The 14,162-nt window shown below is 53.5% G+C and overlaps 1 protein-coding gene across 3 annotated transcripts in view; it reads right to left on the bottom strand.

Annotated features, from left to right (window-relative positions):
- Nucleotides 1–14,162, bottom strand: part of TBC1D9 (TBC1 domain family member 9) — a 77,104-nt gene that overhangs the window by 19,642 nt on the left and 43,300 nt on the right. For all 3 annotated transcript variants that reach the window (XM_007536314.3, XM_060179044.1, XM_060179045.1), the window contains 7 exons: nucleotides 12,227–12,455; nucleotides 10,656–10,917; nucleotides 8,147–8,354; nucleotides 5,346–5,552; nucleotides 3,372–3,539; nucleotides 1,144–1,294; nucleotides 396–610 (listed from right to left, as the gene is read on the bottom strand). In XM_007536314.3, coding sequence (XP_007536376.1) covers nucleotides 396–610; nucleotides 1,144–1,294; nucleotides 3,372–3,539; nucleotides 5,346–5,552; nucleotides 8,147–8,354; nucleotides 10,656–10,917; nucleotides 12,227–12,455 — 1,440 coding nt within the window. The remainder of the gene's footprint in view (nucleotides 1–395; nucleotides 611–1,143; nucleotides 1,295–3,371; nucleotides 3,540–5,345; nucleotides 5,553–8,146; nucleotides 8,355–10,655; nucleotides 10,918–12,226; nucleotides 12,456–14,162) is intronic.

Here is a 14,162-nt window from a genome sequence, read left to right as displayed (position 1 = left end):
AATGGTTATGCAAAGAGTCTCTCATGCCTGAGTCTCCGAAGTTGCAGGTACAGTCCCCTGCACCACTGTAAACCAGAGCTGATGAGTGCTCTGGTTAAAAAAAACAAAGAAAAAAGAAGGGAACTATGCTTCACTGCTGGTGGGAATGCAAACTGGTTCAGGCCCTTTGGAAGACTGTATGGAAAATGCTTAAATAAAACCAGAATTACCTTATGATCTAAGAGTAATACCACTCTTAGACATTTATCCAGTGGACACTCAAATACTAAGTTGATGGAACGCATACACCACCTATGTTCATCGCTGCGCTGTTTACAATAGCCAACGACTCACTAAATGGCCACTAACACCATCAAGAGCTCCCCAGGAGCCTCCCTACCCCTCTGCCACATTACCTGGCAGTACCCAATGTTGGGGTTCCTGAAAGCATAGGCAGTGAGCACCCTGCGCAGGGCGGCGATTCCCATCTCGTTCTGGAAGGCAGGGTGCTCCGGGAGGGAGCGGTGCAGGTCCCGCTCGATCTCCTCGGTGGCCAGGTTGTACCTGCCCATGGAGCGTTCCACCAGGTCCTCGTAGTAGCCGGGGTGTGTGGCCTTCTCGTTGACGGCACCTGGGGACGGGCGACAGATGAGTCAGAAGAGCCAGCCGGGCACCAAGGCTGGGGGGACGGGCACCGCTGGCCAGAATGTTAACTGGTGCCACCGCCATGGAATGCAGCGGGGAGTTCCGTCAAACAGCTAAATGCAGCTGCCCGGGACGGGACGGGGAGCAACGGATAAAGCCTCGGACTCCGGAGTATGGGGTCTCAGGTTCGATTCTCAGCAATGCGTGTGACAGAGTAATGCTCTGGTTCTCCCTCCTCTTCCTCCTCCTCCCCCTCCCCCTGCTCATCTCCCTCTCTCTGGTGCTAACAGAGAAATCAATCTTTCAGAAAACCATAAACAGAGATTCCAGCGCACCCCTGCTCCCTGCTTGGGGCATGTCTCTGAGTCACGAAAGAGGAGGTTCTTCTCCCTCTGGGCCCCTGCACAGCCTCACTAGTGAAGACATGGGGGGCTGTGAGGGTCCCCAGGGGCTTGCTATGGGGGAGGGACTGGGGCCTCTGGGCTGGGGGGTGGGTGCACAGGCCGGAAGCGGCCGCACCTGAGAGCAGCAGCCACAGCTCTCCGCGCATGCTCTCAGGGATGCCCTGCAGCACCAGCTCCCGCGTCTTCTCTGTGCGGTACATGCACACGCCCTGCCCGTACTCCGCGAAGTGCAGCTTCCAGGCCTGCTCCTTCAAGAACTCCTTGGCCTGGAAGAGACGGACGATCACTTAAACCGCGTGACAGCTGTGCCCCTCACCTCACAGGACGTTGGGCCCTGCTGCTGGTTTCTGAGGGCACTTGAGCCTCACGCCTGCCACTGATCTGGGTCCGACTTTTATTTCAGATAGCTAGACAGACAGACAGACAGACAGACAGAGAGAAAGAGAGGGGGAGAGAGCACAGCTACACCCAAAACACCTACAGAGCTTCCCCTGGCTTCAAACTCAGGACCTTGTGCACAATTTTTGTGTTTTGTTTCTTTGCTCAGGACTAGCTGGTGGTGATATAGGGGACTGAACTTGGGACCTTTGGTGCCTCAGGTGTGAAAGTCTTTCTGCGTGCGCATTATGCTGTCTCCCCTGCCCATGGCCTTGCGCATGGCAAGGCCCACGCTTGGCCAGGTGAGCAGTCTTTAGGCTGCTATTATATTACTTATCTTGTGTTAGGTCACATTCAACTTGTTTTTCTTTTCTTCTCTCTTTTTTCCCCCCTTCCAGGGTTATTGCAGGGGCTTGGTGCTGTCATTACACCACTGCTCCTGGTGGCCATTTCCCCCCATTTTTATTTATTTCTATTATTAATTATTTTTTAATCTTTATTTATTATTGGATAGAGAAATTGAGAGGAGGGGGAGACAAAGAGGGAGAGAGACAGACGGGAACACCCGCAGCCCTACTTCACCACTTCTAAAGCATCCCCCCCTTGAAAGTGGGGAGCCGGGGGCTTGAACCCAGATCCTTGCGCGGGTCCTTGTGCCTCTGCTCTGTGTGCTTAACCAGGTGCCCCGCTGAGCTGCCCCCTCAACTTCCTTCTGTGCCGTCTTGCTTTCTGCAGACTCACACTGCACTCCACTGTATCACGTGATGCTGCAGTCTCTCGCTGTGTTTCTTCACAGCATATCGTGGCGCATTACACATGCTGTTATGTTGGACTATGCCATACTGCATTCTGTATTATGTCACCTTAGTGTTTATCTTATTTTATTTAGCCTCCAGGATTATTACTGGGGCTCGGTGCCTGCAGTATGAATCCATCACTCCTGGAGGCCATCTTTTTTTCCATTATTGTTGCTATTAATTATTATTGTTGTTGCTGCTGCTGTTGGATAGGACAGAGAGAAATGGAGAGAGGAGAGGAAGACAGAGAGGAAGAGAAAGACAGACACCCGCAGACCTGCTTCACTGCTTGCAAAGTGACCCCCCTGCAGGTGGGGAGCTGGGAGCTTGAACCAGGATCCTTACGCCAGTCCTTGTGCTTCACACTATGTGCGCTTAACCACTGCGCTACCACCCGGCCCCCTACCTTAGTGTTTATCATGCATATTGCATGTGCTCTGCTTTATTCTCCATACATGCTTACTTAATCAGACCAGGTATGTACACCCACATGGCCCACAGTGTCCCTGCGTGGTGACACGGCAGGACAGGGCGTCCCCTACATGTGGGGCGAGCACACTCAGGACAGCACTGGGGGAAGCAGAGAGCTCAGCTCCGCGACCCCAAGTCAGAGCCCCCTTACCGGGGACAGGTCAGAGCACAGGCCTCTCTCGGTCTGTGTCTACACCCCCCGTGGGGTGAGCTGTGTCGCTGCACATGGGCTAAGGAGCGTGTGTTTATCTGCTGGAGGGGATGCTGCCAGACCCCCCCGTGACTCTCCTCACCCAAAGTGTCCAGACCCAGCCTGCACTCCCCCGGGAAGGTGCCTGGTTACCCCACTGCTCATTCTTTTATTTATTTCTATTTTGTCACCAGGGTTATCTATCGCTGGGGCTCAGTGCCAGTACTACAAATCCACTGCTCTCAGTGGCCATTTTTTTCCTTTTTTGTCCTTCTGTTTTATTGGATAGAGTCAGAGAGAGACTGACAGAGAGGAGGAGGAGATAAAGAGGGAGAGGGAGAGAGACACTGGCAGCCCTGCTTCACCACTCATGAAGCATCCCCCATGCAGGTGGGGAGCGGGGGCTGGAACCCAGGTCCTTGTGCACTGTGACTTGTGTGTTAATGGGGTACGCCACCGCCTGACCCCTTCTGCCGACTGCTGCTTGTCACCGTGACAGGCACCTACCAGCTTGGGGTTAAACTCCTCAGGGGACCGGCGTCGGTACATGGTCATCAGTGTCTGGGTGGCTGTGGGGACGCTGTTGCCATTGATGTTGAAGGGACGCTCCCCGTCGTCGGAGCCCGTGCTCCTCTGGGGGCTGGAGGGCAGGAGGCTGCCGGGCCGGGGCGACACCTGCAGCCAAGAGAGGAGACGGCAGGGTTGGGCTCTAGACTGTCACCAGCACAAGTGGCCAGCGGGAGAGCAGATGCATGACAGGTGGGGTCCCACAGGCTGGGGTCACCGGAAGGCCACAGAGCTCGGCTGGCCCCTTGGGCTCTCCGACTAGCAAGCCTGCACAGTGCACCGAGCACACACCAGCCAGTGCACCCTCTGCCTCCTCTCCAGCTTTGGGCATCCCCACAACACACACGAGGGTGGGGGAGCTGGCTCAGCATGCAAACACAGGACTCGCATACCTGAGGCTCCTGAGGCCCCAGGTTCAACCCTGAGTGCCACCACATGCCAGGGATGAACAGAGCTCTGGTCTCTCTTGTGTGCGTAAAAAAATAAATCTCGGGGGTCGGGCGATAGCGCAGCGGGTTAAGCACATGTGGCACAAAGCACAAGGACCAGCCTAAGGATCCCTGTTCGAGCCCCCAGCTCCCCACCTGCAGGGGAGTTGCTTCACAGGCGGTGAAGCAGGTCTGCAGGTGTCTTTCTCTCCCCCTCTCTGTCTTCCCCTCCTCTCTCCATTTCTCTCTGTCCTATCCAACAACGACGACATCAATAACAACGGTAATAATAACCACAACAATGGTTAAACAACCAGGGTAACAAAAGAGAAAAAATGGCCTCCAGGAGCACCGAGTCCTGGCAATAACCCCGGAGGGAAAATGAATAAATAGATAAATAGATAAATAAATAAATCTCTTGGGGGTTGGACCAGCGTAAGGATCCCGGTTCGAGCCCCTAGCTCCCCACCTACAGGGGAGTTGCTTGCCAAACTGTGAAGCAGGTCTGCCGGTGTCTTGTCTTTCTCTCTCCGTCTTCCCCTCCTCTCTCCATTTCTCTCTGTCCTATCCAACAATGACGACATCAATAACAACAATAATAACCACAACAATGATAAAACAACAAGGCAATAAAAGGGAAAAAATAGCCTCTACTCCTTTCTTCCTTGGAGAAATGTCCCTCCTAGCTTGGAGCAGATGGAGGGGCAGGGCTGTGACTGCTGGAGTCCACTACTGACACCACGTGTTTTGACTTCCAGTGCTGAACCTGCTGCCTGCACTAGGCACATGTGACCCAGGGCCCAGTTTCCAGGGGTGTGGGGCTCTGGGCCTAGTGCAGCAGGGACAGAATAGATAGTTCACCATAATAAGCTCAATAAAAGGTGTCTCTAGTTTGAGACTTCAGTGACCTTTACTCTGGTCACCGTAAGGACCAGAGTCGCTATGCAGCCAGGACACACAAACACTTTCCTCAGTTGCAAAATAAGAAGGGGAGACCAGGGGGTCGGGCGGTAGCACAGCAGGTTAAGTGCACGTGGCGCAAAGAGCAAGGACCAGCTCAAGGATCCCGGTTTGAGCCCCCAGCTCCCCACCTGCAGGGGAGGCGCCTCACAGGTGGTGAAGCAGGTCTGCAGGTGTCTGTCTTTCTCTCCCCCTCTCTGTCTTCCCCTTCTTTCTCCACTTCTCTCTGTCCTATCCAACAACAACGACATCAACAATAATAATAACTACAACAAAAAAACAAGGGCAACAAAAGGGAAAATAAATAATAAAAAAAAGAAAAGGAGGGGAGACCAGATGGTTGATAGCGGCCCCAAATACAAACTCCACGAGGCTGACATGAGTCACTGCTCTCAGCATCAGGGTGGGCAGCCAGTGTGAGCACAGCCACAAAGCCTGAACATCAGATGGAAGGGACAAGAAGGCGGATAGGACAGAAGGACAGAGTGGCCCAGCCCCCCGCCCCCAGCCCCCCGCCACCCCTCACCTCGTCGTCCGAGCTGTTGTAACTCCCTGCAAACTCGCGATCCGAGTAGATCCTGGAGGTGGTCTGCTGGAGGAAGTCCGAGATCCTCTGCACGAGGAAGTCTCTGTCCTTCAGGTTGGCGAACAGGAAGGTCATTCTGTTCCTGGTGCTGATGGACAGGGGGCTGGGGAGCACGCTGGAGCTGTCTGCCTTCTCCACGATTGTCACCTGAAAAGGGACACAGAGCAGGGCACGGGCTGTCAGTGGCCACTGTCGGGAAAGCCCGTATTTCGAGGGTTCCTGGATTCTGTCCCGGGGAGATTCAACAGCTCAAGAACTGGTGCCAGAAGCTGGAACCTTCAGATGGTCTAAGTCACTGGTGCTGAACTGGTGGGGATGCATCCCGGAGACACTTGGTGGCAGCTAAAGGCTCATAGCTGCCACAGATGGAGGAGCCACCGGCCCCCTGCTATCTAGGAGGGAGAGACCAGGGCTGCTGCTCAAGGCTGCCCCCAAGAGTGCCAGGCTGAGAGGCCCCAGGGAGGGAGGAATCCTCTCAAGGCACCAAGGGCTCCTGGGGTCACAGCACCAGGGGTCTTAGCGCCGTAGTAGCCACAGTATGAACAGATGTGATGCGAACAGCTCTACAGCAGCCCTGCCCGCAGTGGTGGAGAGCGTGCATGCATGTGTGTGCAAGCGTGTGCGTGCGTGTATGTGTGCTGACCTCAGCCCATCACATCAGGAGAAAAGCAGGAGGGAAGAAGACGTCTGTCTTAGTTGTGAACCGAAAACTAAGGTTCGGTACTTTCTTTTTTTAAAAAATCTCTATTTCTTTTTTTTTTTTTATTGTTGTAGTTATTGCTGTTGTTATTGATGTCGTCGTTCTTAGATAGGACAGAGAGAAATGGAGAGAGGAGGGGAAGACAGAGAGGGGGAGAGAAAGACAGACACCTGCAGAGCTGCTTCACCGCCTGTGAAGCGACTCCCATGCAGGTGGGGAGCCGGGACTTGAACCGGGATCCTTATGCCGGTCCCTGCGCTTCGCGTCACGTGCGCTTAACCTGCTGTGCTACCACACGACTGCCTGGTTCGGTGCTTTCTACAAGGACTCAGAGGAGCGGACAGGTGGACGGGTAAGCCTGCATTCCAGGGAGCCAGACGAGTGGCTTTTTCTCTCCTTACTAAATCACCTCCAGTCTAGATGGGGTTAACTCTGTCTGCTCCCCTGCACCTGTGAAACTCAGTTTCTCCAAAGCTGGACTCTAATTTCCCCTCAACGCCAACCATGAACATTGTGGGCACTGCCTACAGGGCTGCTCGGGCCCACGTGAAAAACGGGCACAGCTGGCACATGGCCTCAAGGGGAAAATGGCCCGGCCCAGCCTCTCCTCTCAGGCTTTTTAATGTACGTGTGTAAACGTTTATATGATGTTATAAAATACATGACTTAGCCCAATAGTTAAGCTATAAAGAATCTCCTGTAATTCCTGAACTCATGTACAACAAAACAAAACTCTTTTCCATTTATAACTAAAAACGAAAAAAAAGCAAGAGGGGTGGCCGGGGACCCCTATGATGATACTGAAGACATGAAATTAAGTCAAGCTTAGTTTTCAAAGGACTATCAAAAAAAAAAAAAAAACTATCCTTCTGTAAATTAGCCCTGCCACAATAATCAGCTAGTGTGTTGCTCCGTTTTCTTTGCCAGCACACTCTACACAAAAGCATGTTTAAGCGTTCTAGGAAAACTCATTTTTCTGACAACATGTCTTTGCTGATCCTTTGGGTCCCTGGTGTCCAGGACTTAGCTACAGATGCCAAGGGAAGGACAGCTTAGAGTTCTGGGATGCAGCCGGCCCCGGGGTTTGGAGGGAGCAAGCTGGCTACATCCTAGCCCAGGATGGGACTGGCAGGACAGCAGACCCCCCCCCCCCCCCATTCCAGTCCCTGGGGAAGGATGACGACACCACAGAGACATGACACCTTCTGGAACATTCTCCCAGACCCCCAGCTGGGGATCCTAGCCCATGCAGAACACTCTGTGGGACCACAGGCCGGTGGTAGTTGCAGACGTGCATTCTGGGGCTGCTGGGTGAGCAGTGACGTAGCCAGGCAAGTGCAAAATTTACCATGCTCGAGGACCCGAGTTCAAACCACCTGCAGGGGGAACGCTTTGAACGGTGAAGCAGTGCTACGGGTGTCTCTGCCTATCAAATTAAATAATAATATACTTATATAAATAAATATCAGAAAAGAAAATTTGTAGAAGCAGCCTCAATGCCCATCATCAGATGACTAGCTAAAGAAGTACGGGCTACATATTCCACGGAATCCTACTCTGCAATCAAAAAAGATGACAGTGCGTCCTTTGGGACAAAACGGATGGAACTGGAGGTGAGGATGCTTAGTGAAGTAAATAAACAGATGGTTTCACTCATGTGCAATCTAGAGATGATTTGCATGAACTTGTCAAAGTCAACAACAACAACAACAACCCAAACAAAATAAAAGCAAGTAAACTATCTCTAAGACTTGTGAGGACCCTAGTGGTTACCTCTGGGAGGTGGGGGGGGGGGGGGACGACACAGAACTCTGGTGGGCGTGTGATGTGGAGCTATACATTGAAATCTTGCAGCTTTGTAACACACTTAATACAAAATTAAAAAAAAAGAAAGTCTTTCTGAGAGGGAGAGAGAGAGAGCAGGAGGGAGAAAGAGAGAGAGAGAAACAGAGAGAGAGAGAGAGGGGTAGATACGCATCCAGGCATGGGCATAGCAGGGGTGTGAACCTGCTGGGTCAGTTGTGCCCTGACCCCTCCGTACCTCTCGGAGTGGGATGATGAGGCCGCAGAGGTTCTCCTCCTTGCTTGTGAAGCAGATGTAGTTGGTGGACACAAACATCTGGCCCAGAATGTGCCGCTTGTTAAACGGCGTCCAGAGTGTGCAGTCTGTGTGTCCGTCCAGCTTCTCATCCTTGGGCAGCCGGAAGAGGGCCCGGTAGCGCTCACTCTTTGCCCTGGCGTCCAGGTCCCTGCGAGGCAAATGGAAAGTTCCAGCAGCTTCTAGATGACACGGTCAAGGCAGCCTGCTCCCCAGCTGGCCCCATCCCCATCCTTCTTGGCTTTCCAGGGAGGTGAAGGCAAGGCAGGGCCCGCTGTTGGCCTCTGTTTAGTTCCTTAGTCCGTGAACGTGAGAGATTCACAGGACATAGAGGACTGGGTAAGCAGCTCATTCGCCTGCAGATGCTGCCATTTCTGAAGAGTGTGCAGCGTGGGGTGGGGGCGGGCGGGGCGCACCTGTGTAAGCCCCAGCTCCCCACCTGCAGGGGGATGCTTCACAAGTGGTGAAGCGGGTCTGCAGGTGTCTTTCTCTACCCCTCTCTATTGCCCCATGTCTCTCAATTTTTCTCTCTGTCCTACCTAACAAAAATAGAAAGAAAGAAAGAAAGAAAGAAAGAAAGAAAGAAAGAAAGAAAGAAAGAAAGAAAAAATAAAATGGCGAAGATGGCTGCCAGGAGCAGTGGATCATAGCGCAGACACCGAGCCCCAGGGGTAACCCTGGTGGAAAAATAAGAGTTGAGTGCACTCACGTTTACGGACAGTCATTTGGGGGCTTCCTCTTATTTATTTCTGCCACCAGGATTATCACTGGGGCTCCCTGCCGGCACTACAAATCCAGCACTCTGGCAGCCTGTTCCTCCCTCCCTATCATAGTTGACAGGACAGAAAGAACTTGAGGGGCGAGGGGAGGCAGAGAGAGAGAGAGAGAAAAAGACACTTGCAGACCTACTCATCGCCTGTGAAATGTCCTTCCTGCAGGTGGGGATCTGGGACTCAAACCTGGGTCCCTGGGTCCTTGCACATGGTAATGTGTGCACTAAACCAGGCCTGCCACCACCTGGCCTTGGGCTTCCAGGTTTTAACCACTTAGAGGGGCAAACAAGCCTCTAAATCTGCCAACCCAGAGGCTCCAGGGCACCTGCAGCTCTCCGCCTCAGCGGGAGATCTGGGGGCACCCTGCCCACCCCCATCCCGTCCTCTTTCCAGCACACGGTCACACACCTCACAGCGCAGTCAGGATGGCAGTCCCGGGGAGCAAGCACGACCCCCCCTTTCTCCCACGTCGTCTGCTTCCCTTCACTTTTCCCAAATGCACAGTCATCCCTCCCTCCACTCACCCCCGCCCCCCCATACACACACTGGTCTCCTCTCAGGGCTGGTCTCTGTCCCTCCTTCCCAGCACCGTCCTCACCCCAACCCTCCCCTCTGCAGACCTCTCTCTCGGCTGTGCCTGGGCCTTCCAATCCTACTAGAACAGCCTCCCCCTGACCACGGGAAAAGCAGCCCACGGGCCTGACTCCTGCTCTCTGCCTCGGTGGGATTGGCTTGTGGCTCACAGTTCTCCCGCCAAGGCCTCCTGAGCTCTGACCAGAGCACTGTGCACCAAGCAGCTGGTGGTGCCGGGGACCAAACCTGGGATCTCCTGGAGGCAAGTCGTGGGCTCCTGCTGCCATCTCCTGGGCCCCTTGGTCATTTTGTTAACTGCAGGGACCTCTTCTCAGCACCCACCCTGCCCCCTTGCTGTTGCTCACCCCACACCTGCTAGAGGCTCTGTCACTTCAGTCTCCACTGGAGGGGTGTTGGTCTGCTTCTAAGACCCCTTCCGTTTCATTGGTTTAATCCCCCCTGCTTAACACTGTATTCTATTTACATAACCACTGTTAACTAAGCACCCCCCTGCCTCCAGGGCACTGGTTTAATCCTCACTGTTAGCATGCTTTTTCCTTCTCCCCACCCCCTATCCTATGTACATCCTCTTCGGACCTGACTCTTCCGCCTCAGGATATACAAGGACAGGATTGTGATTAGAGATAGCTCAGGTTGCGCTGCGTTCCACATGAATAAAGACTGAACTGTGTACCATTCAGCCATGAGTCCCTGGTCGTCTCTGTCTCCCGCCCGTGAAGCTAGCCTGACGGGGGGGGGGGGGGAGGCAGGCAGTCCCCAGCCCTGCCTGCTCTGCTCCTGATGCACTCGGCACTGCCAGGAGGAGGAGGGCCCTTCCTGTCACCTCTCCTCTTTCCCTGGCCCCTCTCACAGACTCTAGAGAACCTTCCCACTGGGAGGCCGGGCCACCCCCACGGTGCAGGAGCTGTTCCTGCCTGCTGACTCCCCTGAACCCTGAGAGCCCGAGTCCTCCCCACTGCTGCGTCTACACCCAGGGAAGTGCACGATGCCCCTGCAGCTATCCAGAAGGGGCCAAAGGCCACCCAGCATCAGCCAGAGCCTGTCAGTGCTGGAGCTGAGGGTGCCTCCAGGCCTGGCCCACCTACCGTTTGAGAGCTGACACCTTCTTGGGCGACTTCCTCTTGAGCTTGGGCAGCGAGCGGTCCTGCTCGAAGCCCTCGTTATCCAGGAGCTGTCTCATGGCGATGTTGGCCAGCTGCTCCATCAGCTTGAAGGTCTCGTTGATGTTGAGGAAGACGGAGAAGAAGTGCTCCCCGGAGCGCGTGCTCACCTGGATGACATCGGGCAGCAGCAGCGTGGCGTTCTTCTCCAGCTGTGTGATGTCCACCCAGCGGATGACTAGCTTGGCTGGGCACAGGGGTTGGGCAGGGTCAGCCAGGCCCCTCAGAGCCTCCCCCCCAGTGGCTGTTCCGCTCCACTGTGGTCATCTCAAGGGACAGGAGTGGAACAAAGGTGAGAGACCTTGCTTCCTGCAAGCCCAAGGCAGGATGTCAGCCCCGACAGCTCCCATGACTGAGCTAGCCCGGTGCTCTGGCCCCTCACAAAATAAGCTGGCTAGTTAAAGGGGCCAAGCAGTGGCAGATCTGGTTAAGCACACATATTACAGCACACAAGGACCCAAGTTCAAGCCATTGGTCCCCACCTACAGGGGGAAAACTTCACAAGTGGTGAAGCAGGACTGCAGGTGTCTTTTTCTCTATCTTCCTTTCCCAATCTCTTTCTCTATGCAATAAATAAATAAGAGTATTTTTAAAAATCATAAAAAGTCAGCTAGTTAACTAGCTAAAAAGCACACAGAAAGGGAGAGTTCTGTGCATAGGTGGCTGGGTATGAAATAGCTCAGCTGGCAGAGGGCAGACCCTGCATGCTTAAGGCTCCTGGCTCAATCCTTGCCACTGCATCTTCTGCAGAGGGGCTCTGGCTTCTCTCTTTAAGAAAAAAAATAGGGTGTCGGGCAGTAGCGCAGTGGGTTAACTCCCTATTTTCTTTTTAAAAATTTTTTATATTTATTTATTTATTTATTCCCTTTTATTGCCCTTGTTGTTTTATTGTTGTAGTTATTATTGATGTCACTGTTGTTGGATAGGACAGAGAGAAATGGAGAGAGGAGGGGAAGACAGAGAGAAGGAGATAAAGGAGAGACACCTGCAGACTTACTTCACCGCCTGTGAAGGGACTCCCCTGCAGGTGGGGAGCCAGGGGCTCGAACCCGGATCCTTACGCGGGTCCTTGCGCTTTTGTGCCACCTGCACTTAACCCGCTGTGCTACTGCCTGAGTAAGATATAGAGAAAGAGTAAGATATAGAGAAAAAGATATAGAGAAAGCCCTGCTCAGCTCTGGCTGATTGATGGTGGTGCTGGGGACTGAAGCTGGGACCTCAGAGCCTCAGGCACGGAAGCCTTTTGCTGTCTCCCCAGCCCACGATGACAGATCTATCTTTTGCTATTAAGTAAACATCTGTAAAGAACTTGTCTCTCTGTATTTACCAATGAGAGTGTGAGAGAGCAGCGGGGAGCCACTGGCACGTGGGGTGCCAGGATGCAGCTGAAGGCTCACGCCTGAAGGCCTGCGCTCTGCCACCGAGCCCCCTGCCGTCCTGAGTCAGGGGACGGACGCCACAGCCTTCCCCGAGTGACCCCGTGGCCCGGCACGTACCTTCCCTCCCCATGAGGAAGGAGGAGAAGCACAGGTGGTTGATGCTGAGGTAGACCCAGCCCTGGCGGGGCACCCGGCCCTTCCAGTAGCTGCAGGAGTAGTAGTTGACCAGCTTCTCCTCCTCCGGCATCCCGAACAGCCGGTGGAACTTGATGATAGCTTCCTTGAACTTCTCCGTGTCATCATCGTCCTTGGCATCGTTGATCTTGTTGTACTCGGCAATGATGCCCTGAGCAGGGGGCAGGACAGAGGCACGGCTGAGCCGGGGGACGGCTGGATGCCACACATACATTAGAAAGGGTTCTCCCGGGAGGCTGGGTGGTGGCACACTGGGTTAAGCGCACATAGTACGAAGCGCAAGGACTCTGGGTTTCAGCCTCCAGTTCTCTAACTGCCAGACAGGGGGAGGAGGAACGCTTTGCAAGCAGCGAAGAAGGTCTGCAGGTGTCTCTCTGTACCTCTCCTTCCTTTCCCTCTCAACTGCTCTTTGTTCTATTGGATAAAATGAAAAAAAAAAGAAATGGCTCGGAGCCCCCAACAAACCCTGGAGGCGAAAGTAAAAAAGGAAGGAAGGAAGGAAGGAAGGAAGGAAGGAAGGGAGGGAGGGAGGAAGGGAGGGAGGAGTGAAAGAAAAAGAGGGTTCTCACTGATTTCTGCCAGGGCCTTCCTGGGGTTTCACACCCACACACCTGCACGGTTCCTGGCAGTTGCTTCCTCCCACCCCCAGACAGAGTGAGAAAGAGGGAGACAGAGAGAGGAAAGACACCAAAGCAATGGTCCACTTTTTTTTTTTTTTGCCTCCAGGGTTATTGCTGGGTCGGTACCTGCACCATGAATCCACTGCTCCTGGAGGCCGTTCCCCCCCCCCCTTTGTTGCCCTTGTTTTTGTAGCCTTATTTTGGTTATTATTATCCTTGTTGATGCCTTTCTTTGTTGAATAGGACAGAGAGAAATGGAGAAAGGAGGGGAAGACAGAGGGGGGAGAGAAAGGTAGACACCTGCAGACCTACTTCACCGTCTGTGAAGCGACCCCCCTGCAGGTGGGGAGCCAGGGGCTCGAACCGGGATCCTTATGCCGGTCCTTGCACTTTGCGCCACGTGCATTCAACCCACTGCGCTATTGCCCGACCCCCAGTGGTCTACATTCTTCCCCCCTACCAGAGCACTGCTCAGCTCTGGCTTATGGTGGTATGGGGACTGAACCTGGGACTTGGGAGCCTCAGGCATGAGAGTCTCTTTGCATAACCATTATGCTGTCTACCCTGCTCATGCCCTACCATTCTTGAAGCTGCCCCCATGCATGGTGCTCCTGTGCTTGCCGGGGGGGGGGGGGGGGGGGAGGTTCAAGCCCAGGTCCTCATGCAGGATGAGGTATGTGCTTTACTGGCTGAGCTAGCTTCTGCCCCACAAAAAAATTCCATTAAAAAAAAAAAAAAAGCACCCGATGGCCCTAATCCTAACCCTACTGCCAAGCTGCATCTGTAAGCTAAAGGATTTCCCAACAGCAATGTAGACGTTCTGCCAATGTCAACCGTTTTGTGAAGTTCACTTAAAATGAAGCCCGTGGTTTTGAGATGTGAGGTGTAGAGCTGTGCTCACGTTGTTGGCTTATTGTGAAAGACGGACAGGTAGCTGGTCAGTCTTTGTCTCCTTCCAACATCAGCAAAGTCATCTGCACCCAGCAGAGCACACACGTTTGAGGACCATGTCACCATGCTCAAGGACCTGGGTTCTCACTTCTGCGTCCTCTCCATGCAGAAGCTGGCTGAACACACTGCATTGCTATGTCCCTCCCTTTCCTCCACGTGAGTTCTAAAGATGAAGATGGTGTCTTGAACACTTTTATTTATTTATTTTCCCTTTTGTTGCCCTTTCTTTTTTATTGTTGTCGTAGTTATTATTGTTGTTGCTGATGTCGTTGTTGTTGGATAGGACA

This window comes from Erinaceus europaeus, chromosome 19, assembly GCF_950295315.1.
Source record: "Erinaceus europaeus chromosome 19, mEriEur2.1, whole genome shotgun sequence".
NCBI lineage: Eukaryota > Metazoa > Chordata > Mammalia > Eulipotyphla > Erinaceidae > Erinaceus > Erinaceus europaeus.
The sequence above is the reverse complement of the archived record's forward strand: the minus strand, read 5'-3'. Positions and strand labels throughout refer to the sequence as shown.